The following is a 16,701-nucleotide window of genomic DNA, read 5'->3' on the forward strand; positions in this document are numbered from 1 at the left end:
TTTAGTTCTGTGAGGGGAATCGGGGTTTCATGACAACCCTCAGCACTCTTAACAAACTACAGTTCTCAGGATTCCTTGGGGGAAGCCATGTTTGTTTAAAGTGGTATGATACTCCTTCAAAGGTATAGTGCAGATGGGGCCCATGTCTCCAAGTTAAAATACAATGGTGACAGACCCATGATGATAATGCTGCTATATTTAGGATTACATGAGATACCAGCCCATAATCACAATAAATGTACTGCTTTTTTGCAACACGGGTATCCAAGAGGAGGCCTTTAAGCCTTGCTCTATTGAGTCTAGAATGGTGTTCCTGAGGACAAGTAAGAATGAAAGTAATAAAAATCAAGCCTTGGAACTGTAAACCAGTGTTTCCTAAATGTATTATATGTGGTGCAAAGTTCTATTTTGTGCTGCACTGCTGAAAATATATATGTATTCATTGGATCAGCTCCCAGAACAACAGGTAGCCGTCCTCACTTGCAGCTGTTAGGTAGCCCAACTGATAATGCTTCCTGGAATCTCCTGGCTTCAGGAATTTATTTCCCACCAGAAAACTGTAGTGTGTGGGTTACCTCGGGGAATTTTGATTGTTCTTTAGTCCCACCCTTCGCTTGATATTACTGCCTTTATATTGGCAAGATTTTCACGGGGGGGGGGGGCGGGGGGCAGTAGTTTACTCAGATGACTAAAAGACATATTTATCATATCATATACAGTATTGCAAAATCACACATATCAGCTTCCCGGTTGTTCAAACATTTGAATCACCTATAATAAAATATGTAAAATATGTTTGGGGATAGAGATGCACCACGACATTTTGTTGCAGCTCCCACTTGTACAGAGGATTTATTAAACTGATTAATCTTTTTATATGCTTTTTTCTCTTAAGCATACCCATGGCTGTTGGCTATCCATGGCTTCAAAGTATCTATATACTGTACACAGAAAAGCACAGCAAAAACAAACCCCACATTTGCAATTTTCATGTCTAGACTAAGTGCCTTCTTCGCAAGAATTTTGTAATATAAAGCGATTCTGGAGGATGGGTGTCAGACAGCTGCACCAATGAGCATGAGAATCTAATCCTTAGTTTCCCATTTAGCGGGAATGAGGGCTGCAACAAGCTGACAACTGTCATAGTGTTGTGTGATCATAGTTGTGGCAATCATACCTCTTTGCTCCATTCTGCATTAAAATTGCACATTTTTACTTTCAGATCATACTAAAAAGTTGGAAAACGTGATTGCTAATCCTTGCCTGGGGGTGTCTGAATTGTGTTTTAAGAACTTTTGCCTCAGTAATACTGTCTGCACATTCAGACCCTAGCAAAGGAAAATTTCTTAAATGTACAATAACAACTCATAAAAAGGGTTATCAAATCCCCTATATTTTGAGGCACTTGTTTTGTGTTTCAGATAATCTACCGAGAACCCTGCAGAATTAAATATTGCAGTTCCATAGCGACCCTTAGTGGTTGAGATTTGGCTCTGAAAGGCATCTAATAAATTTAGCTTCTACATGCTGAATCATTTAAAATTTATACCAGAAAAAAATCAAGGGGCAGACCTGGAGTTCCACTTGTATGCTGGGATTCCTCTTTCACCTTCCTCTCCCTCCTTGGGCTGCCCAATGTGCCTCTAAAACTGCCTAGAGGGTTCCCTAACATTTCAGAGCAGATATTGGGGGTGCACAGGAACAGCGGGGGGCGGGGGGGAGAGAAAGGAAGGTGAAATCCCATTATGTGAACAGAAGTCTGTAGCACTGGATGCAATCCCTGCTTAAAAACCTCTCGTGTGTGTTTCTACGCAAATCACACGGCTAAGAAAAATACGTTTGCTTAGAACATGGGGCAACTCCAGAAAAACTAGCCTGGTGGTGGAAAGGAGTGGCAAAGATGATTGTAGAGGAAACAGTGATGTAATGCATGCTATGTACGACCTTAATTATACTGCAAATGAAAGCAGGGAGAGTGGAAGAACTTGAGGCTTAGCTCTTCAAGTAGCTTGGCAAATATATGTTCTGTTCATAATTTGGGTTTGCTGGTTTACTCTTGTGTGTCTTTGTGGAAAAGTGAGTTAATGGTGCGTGGCGGGGTGAGGCAACTGTGTTGCTAGTTTTTGTACCTCTCAGCGGCAGACGAAGTCTCTCGGACACCTGGGGCAGGGCAAACCGCCCACAGGGATGGTGCACATGGTGCCCAGAGGAACAGTTCGTCCCCATGGGTACTGTGCATCCCGCCGCACCCGATGTCCACCCGCTGGCTCCCCCCCAGCTGCCCCATCCCTGTAGGGGCCTCTACCGGCATGGTGCGATCCGCCCAAGGGGATTTTGTCATCCCCGTTCAGGGATGACACCTGGGGCAGACCACCCCCACCGTCTCCCCTTTCTCCGCCACTGGTACCTCTTACCTGATCTCATGGGAAATGGTGCAAGCCAAAACCATGTTTAAACAGAGAACAGCATTGTAAGGGTGTGTTGACTAGTAGGCCATGTACTCCCCAGCCATTGGTCTGGACTAGGTCTTTTAACAATGATATGACTTATGCTTAAATTGTTTAAATGTAAAGGTAAAGGGACCCCTGACCATTAGGTCCAGTCGTGACCGACTCTGGGGTTGCGGCGCTCATCTCGCTTTTTTGGCCGAGGGAGCCGGCGTACAGCTTCTGGGTCATGTGGCCAGCATGACTAAGCCGCTTCTGGCGAACCAGAGCAGCACACGGAAACGCCGTTTACCTTCCCACCAGAGTGGTACCTATTTATCTTCTTGCACTTTTACATGCTTTCGAACTGCTTGGTTGGCAGGAGCAGGGATGAGCAACGGGAGCTCACCCTGTTGCGGGGATTCAAACCGCCGACCTTCTGATCGGCAAACCCTAGGCTCTGTGGTTTAACCCACAGCGCCAATTGTTTAGCAATGCCTAAATACATAAGAACTATTTTATTGGCACGTTTGACTGTTTTACCTTCAAAGATTTTTAGAAGGCAGATATGCCGTTGTTTAAAGATGCTGTCCGTGTAATCACTCTGATGTGGAAATGCTTCTCCCATGTGTGGTTTTTTATTTTAGTTTTTATGAGGGGGATTGAAGAACGTGCAATATATTCTCTAATGAGACAGTTTCCCAATCAATATTTAGAGAATCTTGCAAGTACATTCCTCAAAAGAACCAATAAATGTATTAATGAGAAGGTTGGCTAGTCTCTGAATGTTGTCATGTCTCTTTGATGAGCTATAATTAATCATAGAGTTGTAGAGTCGGAAGGGCTCCCAGGGGTCATTTAGTCCAACCCCCTGCAATGCAGGAATTTCAGCTAAAACATCCATGACAGTTGTGAGGATGAAATGGGGAGGAAAACCAAGAAGAAATGTGTGGTATATGAATGTAATAAATAATAAATAATATAGACCTTGTTTTCCACGGTACATCTAAATTTATGATATTCTCAGTAAACAAAATGCTTAGGAATGACAAATGAGTATATTCCAGCTTCCAAGCCACTAGCACTGTGCCATGTGTCACAATGTACTTCCATTTTTATTAGTAGTTCTATTTTTTCCTTCAGATCATATGATGAGGATCCTTAATAAAAGCTGGGGACCAGTGGAGGGGAAAATAGTGGGAAATGGATTTCATCACAGAAGAATCAATATAAACATTAGACAGCCAACCTCTCAGTCATTTCTTTAACAAATAAATAGAATAACACATTTCAAATATGAACAGTGGAATTAAAATCCATAACAATGTTAGGCTCCAGCCCTATATATTTTCTTGGGATGTATGTTCCAGGAAAACGGCTGGAAAGTATTGTTAAAGCAGTCTTTTTGTAAACTGCTTTGAGGTTTTCTGGTTATGGTCAGTGTATAAATTTTACGAAACAAATGAACAAATATATAAAATATCTTAGCATTTAGGAAAACAGGCCTTGATGAAGCAGCAGCAGGATGTAGAGTTGGAAAAGGTTCAGAAAAGGGCGCCCAAAATGATCAAGGGGATGGAGAAAGGTTAGATTTGGTGTTTTTTAGCTCTGATAAAAGGCAGCTAAGATGCCACGGGTGTACAGAATTTTGCATGGTGTGGAGAAAGTGGATATCTAGAGGAAGGTTTTTATCGCTCTTTCTTAACACTAGAACTTCTGGAAATCCAATAAAGCTGAACGCTGGAAGATTCAGGACAGAAAGTATTACAGTGGTACCTCGGGTTAAGAACTTAATTCGTTCCAGAGGCCCATTCTTAACCTGAAACTATTCTTAACCTGAAGCACCACTTTAGCTAATGGGGCCCCCCACTGCCACTGCACGATTTCTGTTCTCATCCTGAAGCAAAGTTCTTAACCCGAGGTACTATTTCTGGGTTAGCGAAGTCTGTAACATGAAGTGTACGTAACCTGAAGCGTATGTAACCCGAGGTACCACTGTACTTCACACAGTGTATTGTAAGAGGCATTGATGACCACCAACTGCTGGTAATCACAGGTAGGACAAGTGCTATTGTGCGCTGTGGGTTAAACCACAGAGCCTAGGACTTGCCGATCAGAAGTTCGGCGGTTCAAATCGCCGCAAACAGGGTAAGCTCCCATTGTTTGGTCCCTGCTCCTGCCAACCTAGCAGTTTGAAAGCACATCAAAGTGCAAGTAGATAAATAGGTACCGCTCCAGGGGGAAGGTAAACGGCGTTTCCGTGCGCTGCTCTGGTTTGCCAGAAGCAGCTTAGTCATGCTGGCCACATGACCTTTTATTCTTTATACAGGCATTGGGTTGGCCACTAAAGAAAGGGTGCGAGCCCCTTTTATAAATTTGAAACTGAATATTAATGGAACTCTATCAATGAATACTTTGGATATATTTTAAAGTACTCATTAATGGAACTATTATAATAGAGACCCGGGTCTTTTCTGGAACTTTCTGCATTCTGCCCAAGTAACAGCTAATAATTACTATTCTGCTTCTGTAGTAAGTAGAAAAATGACGAGTCCTTCTGACTCTGAGACTTCTTTACTTATTTTTGTTGAATCAGGTCCACTGGGAAACAACATACATGACAGCATGTGACATGGTATTGGAGTACTCCTCTTCAAAAATGCATTTTTATTACAAAGATTATTCAATTATTCATTACTAACCCAGGCCAATACACCCATCTAGTGGGCAAATATTAACATAGCAGCTACTAGACTGGACTTGGTTTTTACTTAATAGCCTCAATGTTTCATCCAGTGCTTTTTTTCCTGGGGGGAATGCTTTTTTTTTTCCTGGGGGAAATGTCCATTTACTGTATTTATTTCCCCCCGATCTGAACTATAAAATGGTGATTTTCTTGAGTCAAAATGAGAGTACTGTACCCCTAAACATTTTATTTTTATTTTTTATAGAAAAAAGCACTGGTTTCTTGCATTTTGGAAGTCCAACAATCAATTAATAACAGCGACATCATTTCAGAAGAGTACAACTGCACCATACTCTCCTCTCTGCCACTCCCAAGCATGCATTTTATCTCTGCCTCCCTGCCCACCCCATACCAACATTTCTGAGATAAGACGTGTCTAGCTAACATCACAAGCAGCTTCTGTTGAAAATTTGCAGAGCCATGAGAAAGCTACATTAAAAGTGAACTTCCAAATGAGCCTCACTACAACATGTGGATATTTCCGATATTAGATTTAATTTTGTATTCACAAAACATCACCTGTAGCCTTAAGAAATGGGTCCCTCAGAAGCATCCAGAACTTTGGGGAAAGGTGTGAAGTTAGTGGAATATTTAATACTTCACCAAGTTAGAGAAATAGTTACAGTAGACATCAACCTAGACTGAGACAATATAATTTCAATAATGCCGTGGTTGTATGTCAGCAGCAGACATACAAACATTGCCAATAATAATAGACCACTGAGTATACTCATCCAACTTAAACTCATAGTTCTTCTAAGTCTTGCTGCCATATCTTTTGTGGAATTTCACCCTAGTAAAGATGCATTTAAGTGCTAGGAAGTGCAAAAATCCAAAAAGCCAGGTAGCATGGAGATGGAACCCATGAACGCTTCATCTAATCATAAAAAAGTGATGGTCTGGTCCTAAAAAAATCTTCAGTTGCAATGAAAAATTATAATTGAAAATTCAAAATAGCAGACCGAAGTTATTTAGACTACAGTCTTACATAGGTGGTTACTGAATGTGTGTGTGTGTGTACACACTTCCCTGAAGTGTTACCCAGTAATTTCAAACAATCAATAATTGTACAATTGTAGGTTAAGTGCCTTTTTTATTGAGTTTGTCATCTTTTGTATTTTATTTTTATTGTATACTGCTTCAGTTATTTTGCTTGCAAAGCATTTATAAATCTGCATATATATCTACATATAGATATAGTATATATATCAGAAAATCATGGTGGATTCAGTGAGATTTACAGTGCAAAACATTCCCAAGGTCTGCCAGGATAAATGATTTTGGAATAGGCTGATCTCTGGTTGAGTTGGCTGAGGCCGGGCTCTGCTGGGACTATGCTGGCTGAAATCCCCCATCCTGGTTCTGATGGGGAAAGTCCTGAAAACAGGGTGTTCTGGGAGTGTGGTGTGACAAGAGAGGAGCAGATTTGGACCTATTCCCAACACCTTTCAGCTTGGTCATGTGACTTAGCAACTGAGCAGAATTTATTATTATTTTTAAATAATTTTTTATTGATTTTCCAACACAAATTAAAAACAAAACAACACACAATACATAGACAAACAAAACATATAAACATGTATAATTTCAAAACCTCTTTTTCATAAACCTTACTTCCCAGACTTCCCCTTACCTCCCCTTTTCTCTGAGCAGAATTTAACACTGGGAAAATGGATGATCAAGCTCCAGTTTAAAGCTTGTTTTCCCTCTGCCAGGCTCAGGCTGGCTCAGCAGGACGTACTCTTGCTCCTGAACAGAGTTTGAAACAGGGGTAACTTAAAGCATCTTAACTTAATATGGTGTAAATTCTCCTATAGTTAGAATTGCTCTGTCAGTTCCGTAAGAAAACATGCTTGTGCTTCCAATCCTATTTTGGGTTTCATTAGTTTAAATAGATTCTCAATTCAAAATTTTCTCTGCAGACTTGAAGACTAGAGACATACTTTAAAAAGTACTATATGTGTTCTCCGAGTTGCCCAGAAAGCTTTCTGTGACCTGAGGGTTGTACAATGCATTTTATTTTTGCCTGTTTTGAAACTTGTACACAAAAATAACAGCATGTGGGACTGGGAAGCAGTCGCCACAATTAGGATAGAAGTAACAGCTCACATTGCAGAAGGTTACAGATAGGTAGCCGTGTTGGTCTGCCATAGTCAAAACAAAAAATATTCCTTCCAGTAGCACCTTAAAGACCAACTAAGTTAGTTCTTGGTATGAGCTTTCGTGTGCATGCACACTTCTTCAGATACCTTCAGATTGCAGAAGGTGTTAATTTTTGTACATTTTATGAATCGTACTGCAATAGAGCAAGTCATTGCCAGAGACTGTGGAATTCCTACCAGTCAAAGTTTACAACATTAAGTTAAATCAATACCTGTACTTTAAGTAATGGTGAAGGGCTTGATGGCATTTTAAAGTTCAATCCAGCCCTGACTTTTAACGATCCTGTAAAGCCATGGCAATAAAGGATGCTGAGTCGTGGTAGAAAAAACTGACATGAGTTAAAATGGTTTTATATAGCTCAAATTTTCAACTTCCTGATCTGAATTTAATGAGAGTTTGGAGAGTTCTGAAGGGGGCTAGAATATTCCTAATTCCCACAGCCTTCATATACTACACTGGGCAGCACGGCTTGCTTTTCTGAGAAGTGAGATCTTCTAGGGCAGCAGTCTGGAACTATTTTCAGAGCAAGGCTCAATTAAGACCTTAATGGCCCAAAGCACTGAAAAGATCATGCTGCTTCCCCATATGTAATTCAAAACAAAAACAACCTTAAACTGTAAAATAAAAACATTTTTTTGAAATGGCACAAAACTTACAGGTATGATGAAATTAAAACACCATCTTTCTAAATGTTCTGATTGCAAAATTCTTCATAAATTCATTGAAGTTGACTTGACAAAGCATGCCCACTTCCATGCACAGTAAAGGTAAAGGTAAAGGTAAAGGTACCCCTGCCCGTACGGTCCAGTCTTGACAGACTCTGGGGTTGTGCGCCCATCTCACTTAAGAGGCCAGGGGCCAGCGCTGTCCGGAGACACTTCCGGGTCACATGGCCAGCGTGACATCGCTGCTCTGGCAAGCCAGAGCCGCACACGGAAACACCGTTTACCTTCCCGCTGGTAAGCGGTCCCTATTTATCTACTTGCACCCGGGGGTGCTTTCAAACTGCTAGGTTGGCAGGCGCTGGGACCGAGCAGCGGGAGCGCACCCCGCCGCAGGGATTCGAACCGCCGACCTTTCGATCGGCAAGCCCTAGGCGCTGAGGCTTTTACCCACAGCGCCACCTGCGTCCCTTCCATGCACAGTAGGGTAAGTGAATTAAGTCTGTTCTGACAGTGTTGTTCTCTGAGGGTTTTTATCCTTTTCAGGTGAAAAGAAAAAAGTATTCTGCAGCGCAGTTAGTATTCATCAATGTTAGAAAAATGATTACTACTTCAATGCTTTCTTTAATAACAAATTTCAAATTCTTTATTTAAAAATCATTTATTTTTGCTTAGTCTGCCCATTGGGTAATCCGACACTGGGCCACATTCCTATCTTGGCACAACCTCTCTATCCTTTGTTCATGCAACCAAGAGGCATTATCAGACTTCAAGGACACATTCCACCCAAGCAAAAATATTCAAGGAAGACATGAAGTAGGCCTAGTGAGGAAATGTAAACTGCAGAAAGGGATGTGGTTGAGGAGGCGCTGTAGTCTAGGGAGAGTCCTGAAGAACAGATAAGAAAGCTCTTGTGCTACAGGCAAATATATATTTTTTAAATTACACATTATATGAGTAATACTTTTAAAAAACATGTTTAATGCTGCCACTTTTCTTTGGAAGGAAGCACAGCTTTGTAGGTCCCTGATCTGTACTGGGTCCCATGTGGGTTTTCTGCCAAAAATCACTCAGAGTTTCTATTTGTTCTTGAGGATGCAGTAAATAGTACTTTTTGGGGCAAAAACTTTATGGGACTTTTAGCAGCATGAAAAGTTTTTTTTTAAAAACGTTCAAATTGATAGAAGTAAAAACACAAGGACAATGCAGTTAGTAGCTGATCAGACACTATAACGTTTTCAACAGGTACCTACTAATCCCATTACTTTAGCTGTCAACCAGCAATGTCTTTTTTGGCCAATATCCAGGTTTGAATTGTCTCAATATATGCATGGGGACATCTTCCATTTGTGTAGGCCCAAAGTTTCCACCTAGCAAAGCAGCAAAAGTGTAGATTGTCAGGCGTAGTTCTCTCCATATACACAGGAACTTTTCCTAAAGTAGCAAATGCTGCAGTCCAGATTGCCTGCATCACAGGTGCAGCTTGATCAAAATCCATTCATACACAAACTTCACTCATACCTCTGGAATGTGGTTGCCAAGCAACTACTAAATTTTATCTGTTGTTCTCAGAAGTAACTTAACTTCAAGGCTGAATATATTATTGCAAAAGCTGAAGTTCAAACTAAGATACAAACACATCTTTACTAATAATTATAGAATAGAATTTGAGATGTTTGATACATGTTTTTAAAAGCATTTGTGAATACTGTATATCATAAAAGCATTATATATAAACGACCATAACCATCTCTAACAAACATTAACTTCCCAGTTTGCCAGATTCACAAGCTGGTCCTAGTGCTTCTGTTTATTATGTTTGCCTATTTACTAAACCAATGTGCCAAGATACAAAATGCATTTAACCCTGATACAGTACAGTGGTACCTCGGGTTACATATGCTTCAGGTTACAGACTCCGCTAACCCAGAAATAGTACCTCGGGTTAAGTACTTTGCTTCAGGATGAGAACAGAAATCATGCTCCGGCAGTGCGCCGGCAGCTGGAGGCCCCATTAGCTAAAGTGGTGTTTCAGGTTAAGAACAGTTTCAGGTTAAGAACGGACCTCTGGAACGAATTAAGTACTTAACCCAAGGTACCACTGTACTGGGAATCACAAGTTGGTAGAATGCTGTTGCAACCAGGTCCTGCTTTCCGGTTTTGCATTGGTTGAAGGAATGGGATTCTGGTCTAGATGGGTCATTGCCATATTTTGAACAGCAAAAAAGAGGACGCTATGACAGCCATTCAAAGCAAATGAAAGTAATTTGTCCTAAATTTTAACCCTGAAAAAGAAGATGTGTCTGGGAAAAAGATGACACATGACAACATTGATATCCAGCAGGGCTCTTGTTGTGTCCTAGGAGATGTCTGCCAATGGATATTTATCAACTATGGCTATATGGAACCTTCAGGTTCAGAGATTGTCTATCTCAGAATATTTTAGGTGAGGAGATACAGGTAGGAAAATATTAAAAATATTAACCTTAACTTCTTTTTATGGACTTTCTTAAGCAATTTTAGACGATGGGTGCAAATTTTAGAGGAGGCAGCTTCTATAGATAGTAATGAGCTCCGCTTAGGCAATGCAGTCCTGCTGCGTGTTATTAATGAATTAATATCATTAAGTGAATTTACACCCCACCCTTCCTCGGTGGGTCCCCGAACTTCCCTCCCCCCAAGTCCTTTTTTATGCGTTGTGCGAGGCGCACTGGCTAATATCAGGAGCGAACTAGCTGTGAAGCTGACAGAGGAGCGCGCGCACGGAATCGGGTCGCCGCTGATTTCCAAGGAAGGGGCTTTCAAACGCCACCTGGGTCGTGGTGGCGGCGGCGGGTGCGCGCGTGGGGGACGGGGGACAGAAACTAAAACTCAATCTAAATCCTTCCCTGAGCCTGGGGAGCTCGTGTTGTCTGCGTCCTCAGGCAAATAAAAGGGCCAACCAGAGGCTTGCGAGTGAAGGAAGTTCTGCCGGCGCCACCTGCTGCTGCCCCAGCTCCTCCCACGCGAGAGGCTCTCGCGCGGCGCGATCTCGCGAAGGCGCAGCCAGCGTCGGTATTTTGTCCCTCGCGGAGCCCCCTCCTCCAGGTACCGCGCGTTGCTATGGCATTCCTGGCCATAGAGAGCGGCAGCGTTTTCGGCCGGGAAGAGGGTCGGAGGCCGCTGTAGTGGCGGCGGCGGCGGCGGCAGGGCCTTCCTCGGCCGCCTGACGAGACAGGGGAAGGCGGGCGGCGAGAGAAGGGAGGCCGCCTCAGCCTCCCCTCCCACGTCCCGACCTGGCAGCCTTTCCCTCGGCGCGCCCAGTGCCTGTCTCGGAGGGCTGCGCGGCCTCGCTGGACGCTCCTTCTTCTCCCCCGGCCCCGCCGCCGCCTCCGGGACTCGACTCCGGGGCGGCGGCGGCGGCGGCGGCTGGAAGCGGCGACAGGCGGTTCCCGGAGGCAGAGTCGCTGCTGGGGAAGATGGCGGGGAACGGCGCGGGTTTCGCCGGCGCAGGCAGCAGCGGGGAGATTATCCAGCTCAATGTCGGGGGCACCAGGTGAGCAGCAGGCCGACGGCGGGGCCTCGGACGGGAAAGGTGCGGAGGGGGCGAGAGAGGGCGGCCCTCAGGTCGGGGCAGGGCCGGGGAGCAAGGGGGCCGGGGAGCGGAGGAGGGAGCCGAAACGATACTATCTCTCTCTCTCCCCTGACCCCCCCGAATTCACGGCAACGAGCTGCTGCGGTAACAAACACATTTAGGAGAGAAGTGCGTTGAAGTTTGCTGGCTACTAGAATCCCGTGGCAAAGTCAAGGCCTTGGACCTTTCATGGTATATGTGTCTGTGTGTATGCGCGCGCGCGCGCGCGTGTGTGTGTATACACACACATATACATACAGTGGTACCTCAGGTTACATACGCTTCAGGTTACAGACACCGCTAACCCAGAAATAGTGCTTCAGGTTAAGAACTTTGCTTCAGGATAAGAACAGAAATCGTGTTCCGGCGGTGCGGCGGCAGTAGGAGACCCCATTAGCTAAAGTCGTGCTTCAGGTTAAGAACAGTTTCAGGTTAAGAACAGACCTCCAGAACAAATTAAGTACTTAACCCGAGGTACCCCTGTACACACATACATATATACACACCCACACCGATGTGTGTGTGTGCATACCTTGCCGCTTTACGTACTTTATAACTTGCTTGAGGGATGGTGTCAGAAACTCTGTGAGATTCCTAGAATCAGAATAGCTGTGGAGTTGGATGGGGAGCCCCAAGCATCATCTAGTCCATCCCGCTGCAATGCAGGGATTGAAACTAAAGAGCCCCTGGTAGATAGTCCTCTGCTTACAAACCTCTGATGGAGAGTCTTAACAGCTACCGAGGTTGAATGGTCAGCACTGTGTGTGCGTCTGGGCCCCACACATGTATGATGTGTGCTCTCTCTAGCAACATTCCAGCCTTTTTAATACCTTCTGGCGTTCAATTTAGTAACCCCACATGGTCTGTTAGGCCTTTCCGGACTTCACTTCCCTGGTCCAAAGATGCCTTGTTCCTTCCATAGCATGTTCTGTCAAACATGGGCCTGCAATCCGGCCAATGGAGGGAGCTCCACAGCAGTGAACTGGCCCAGGCAAGGTAAACCTTGCCAACCACTGTGCTAAGTCAAACCATGGTTTAGATCACAGCAGCCAGATGACCAGGGGGAGGAGTGCAATAACCACAGTCTCCTCTGTGGGAACCTTCACATGTGTAATTAAGCCATGGTTTGGATTAGCATTATGTATGAACCACCTCATTTGGTTGGATCTGTTGGAGAATATTTTATCCAGAGGATACTTCAGCAATGTGTATTGGGGAGGAAGAGCCTCACATTACCTACCATACTGTTCTAAAGCAGTGGTTCCCAACCTTTTTTTGGCCATGCCCCACCTCAGCATCTCTAAAATCCCCTCCCCGTGACATATAATTCTTATTATTCAAAAGTGAACTCCTGTTCATGTGGAGGAAGCCTAAAAGGCCATTAACTGTTAATAACTCGTTCTTGAATTGCCCTCCCTCAAAAAAAAAAATCAAATTGCCCCCCCCCCCCCTTCGGGGCATGTGTCCCACATTGGGAACCACAGTTCTAGAGGCTCCTTCAGTCCTCTAGAAGAGCATACTTCTAGGAGAGGGGGCATCCAGAAGAATTCTCTTCCTTTGGCCTTTCTGTTGTGACTATCCCATTCTGTGAGCTGAGCTCTGTTTATCAGAGCTCTGAATCTAGGCCAAAGTATTACACAACACGAAACACTCGTATATTAGTGAAAACAAACAGCGATATTGTTAGATGAAAAATAGAAACCTGCTTTATTCTGTATCTTGACAGTCTAACAATTATAGTGCAGTTACTGAAAGAATGATTGAAAAACATGATATTGTAATTCAGAATGGTATATCAATAAATAATAAATGTTGCAGATACTACAAAATAATTTTCAATAAGTTTCAATTGTCTTTTGTTGATTTGCAATAGTATTATTGAATCCCTCAATTTTACCCATTAAAAAGTTTCTAAATGTCAAAAGCACATCAACTTGCATCACATCTAAGTGATCCTCTTAACCTGTTGTTCATAGTAGTATTGTTTGAACTTGTCTATTTTATAGAAAAACTGAAATTAATGTATTACTTGATAATAGTTGGTGTTATCAAAATAGCATATGGGAGAATAAGATTGATGAACAATGCTATAATCATTGTGGCCTTTTATATGTTCACAGTAGCATTTTTAATCAGGCTGATAAATTGCAACAAAACAAACTAAAGTTTATTTGTTTGTGCCAAGTAGAATATACCCAGTCTTGATTATAGTTCATAGCAGAGCTTCCTTGAGAAAATGGGATTGAACAGCCTACCAGCTACATTAAAGTCACTCATCTACTTTGAAAAAGAACTGAGATTATTATCATTCTTTTGTTTTGACACTTGTACCAGAGAAAATATAAAAATTGTGAAAAATCCACAGTTGGCAAATCTTTATTAGGACCAACCAGAATGTCTCAAATAGTGAGCAAACTCTTGAACACTTCATCATATGAGAACTTGTGCAAAGCAGGCATGGGAAAGAGGAAAATATGACAACAAAGAGCTGGTTGTTAACGGTCATAAGTTGTATATTGCTTACTTGCCAAAATGACTTCTAAGTGGTTTACTAGTACTGTGGTACCTTGGGTTAAGTACCTAATTCATTCTGGAAGTCCATTCTTAACCTGAAACTGTTCTTAACCTGAAGCACTACTTTAGCTAATGGGGCCTCCTGCTGCCACCGTGCCACCGGAGCACAATTTCTGTTCTCATCCTAAAGCAAAGTTCTTAAGCCGAGGTACTATTTCTGGGTTAGCGGAGTCTGTAACCTGAAGTGTATGTAACCTGAAGCGTATGTAACCCGAGGTACCACTGTATAAAACCAGTTATAAGAATATAGTCACACAGTGCTTTTTTCTGGGGGGATGCAGGGGTACACATACCCCTAAACATTTTGTGAATCTAAGTTTGGCTTTATTGAGGGGCAGTATTTCAATATGAGTAGGAAAATGAGAGTACCCCTGAACATTTTTTAAGAAAAAAGCACTGGTCACACATAATTAAGATGCACAATAAAACAATTTTATCAAAACATTAAATATTCATAGTTAAAATGTACAATAAGATAACCTGTTGAAACCGCAGTTAACTACAATTTAAACAGGAGGTTCAGTTAGGAGATGAGGGGAATGTTCCTTTAAAGAGGTATGTCTTCAAGGGCTAGTGGAATGCCAGTATCATGAGGTTTATCATAATTCAGCAGAGACATAATTCCATAACACTGGTGCCACTAGTGGAAAAGCTGGCCTCCAATTGATTAATTATACTCACCCTATACCCGGAGGTCTCAGGGCAGTTACCACAAGCTGGTAATCATCACTCTGCTATTATAATCAAAAAGTCTGCTTATAGACTTGGTCTCAAGATGGAGAACGACTATGGGATTAGATTAGTTTCTCCTAGTGTCTGTTTACACCCCGTATTATGGGACAAAGAAGTAATGGTTGGACCCCCTTTTTAAAAACTTTAAAATCCAGCAGTTTTCCAGATCTGACTCCAGCCTTAAGCAAAACACACTTCTTGCTGGTTAGACAGAGAGTATGAAAAGTGATGTAACTTCTAAACTGAGGGACAAGCATTTTTAAAATCTAAACATGACGTTCTACTACTTGTGAGGTAAAAAATAGCTATCCTTGGTGTGCTTTCTTTTAAGTTCCTGCAGTTTGCTGTGGCTATTAAGTTTTTGTAAATAACGTATCATTGTCGTATGTTGCTATACATAGTAATGTTATTTGTATCTTAACATCTAAGTAACAGCCTTCTGGTGCCGTTCATCATCAACAACTACTGCTCTGTAACATCCCTTCATTTTCATGGAAATTGTGGGGGAATATTTTTGGATCATGTTGTTCCACAAAACATGTAATTAACCTGGAGGCGAAAATATGCAGTCAAATACTGCCACAGAATTAGCAGGGTCAGTTTTGCATTTTAAGATGTACATTGCTCCTTCTTGGTAGGTTTCATTTGACTCAACAGGACTAATTTCACTGTTGTTTGGATTCTAGTCTATATTTTTATATCATGGGTACTGAACTGTGTTCAAGTTAGCATTGTTTGTTTGACTTCTTGGGGGGGAAAATGTTCTAGCTACTGAAGTTTTGTTATTTGAGTGAGTTTCTATAGGTCAATAAATAAATAATAATAATAAACAATAAACTAGGATTGCAAGAGTGTTTGAATTCTGCTTGATTGAACCTTCAAACTTACTGCTAAAAAGTTAACTAGGAAAAAATGTAGTTCTGACTGCTTTTTTCATAAGAGAAAGTTTTCCAGTTTTCAAGCTTAAAATGACTATATTGAGCCCTTTGTTCAGAGAAGATTTGGCTTTGTCATGCCCTTATTGCAAAACTGAACAGAATCTGCATTGTGTATAATCCAGAGGCTCCTATATGCTATCTGTTCTACTCCCTTTTTTCTATTTTTTTTGGATACTATAGAATCATAGACCCTTGGGGTCCCTTCCAGTTCTAGTTCTGTGATTCTGTAGTAACCAACAAAATACAAACAAGTAGTAGTACAGATAGCATCTAGGAGCCTCTGTTGTACACATTCTTCATTTAAAATACAGAAGAGTTCCATAGTTTGAATGGAATACATGCTAAATGGTAGAATAGCAATTTTATTTCAGACTTTAAAGACCAGTCTCTTTTTTCTACATGTGCACAGGATTTTTAAAATAAGTGTACGCTCGCATGCATGAAATTACTTGAACTTCTGTAGTTTACATATATAGACATTTTCATAAAGTTTAACTTATTACAAAACATGTACTCCCTATGTGGCTCAACTTGGGACAGGCCAGAAATACATTCTTGTTCAGTGATACAGACTTAAAATGTAATCACAAGCATACTTACTGGAGAGTAAGCATTATTGTACATGATGAGGCTTGCTCCTGAGTAAATATGCATAGGTTGCTCTGTCATAAACAATGCAAGCAACTTTTGTGTGTATGGGAAAGAGGAGACATTTATTTGTGGTAATAGCAACTGCAAAGGCCTGATCTTTGGGTCCTAATCCAAATAAAGATAGTTTGGATTAACTTCCACTGAAAGCTGTAGGACAAACTTTGTTGCTACTAACTCGTTTCATTGGTCTCAGTGG

General features: G+C 42.0%; 1 protein-coding gene across 1 annotated transcript in view; it reads left to right on the forward strand.

Moving 5' to 3' along the window:
- Positions 1 to 11,047: 11,047 nt before the first annotated feature.
- KCTD3 (potassium channel tetramerization domain containing 3) overlaps positions 11,048 to 16,701 on the forward strand; it is a 33,186-nt gene continuing 27,532 nt past the window's right edge. The window contains exon 1 of the mRNA XM_081903894.1: positions 11,048 to 11,532. Within this exon, the coding sequence (XP_081760020.1) occupies positions 11,456 to 11,532 (77 nt within the window). The 5' untranslated portion in view covers positions 11,048 to 11,455. The remainder of the gene's footprint in view (positions 11,533 to 16,701) is intronic.

The sequence above is a fragment of the Podarcis melisellensis genome (genome assembly GCF_964234715.1).
Source record: "Podarcis melisellensis genome assembly, chromosome: 3".
NCBI lineage: Eukaryota > Metazoa > Chordata > Lepidosauria > Squamata > Lacertidae > Podarcis > Podarcis melisellensis.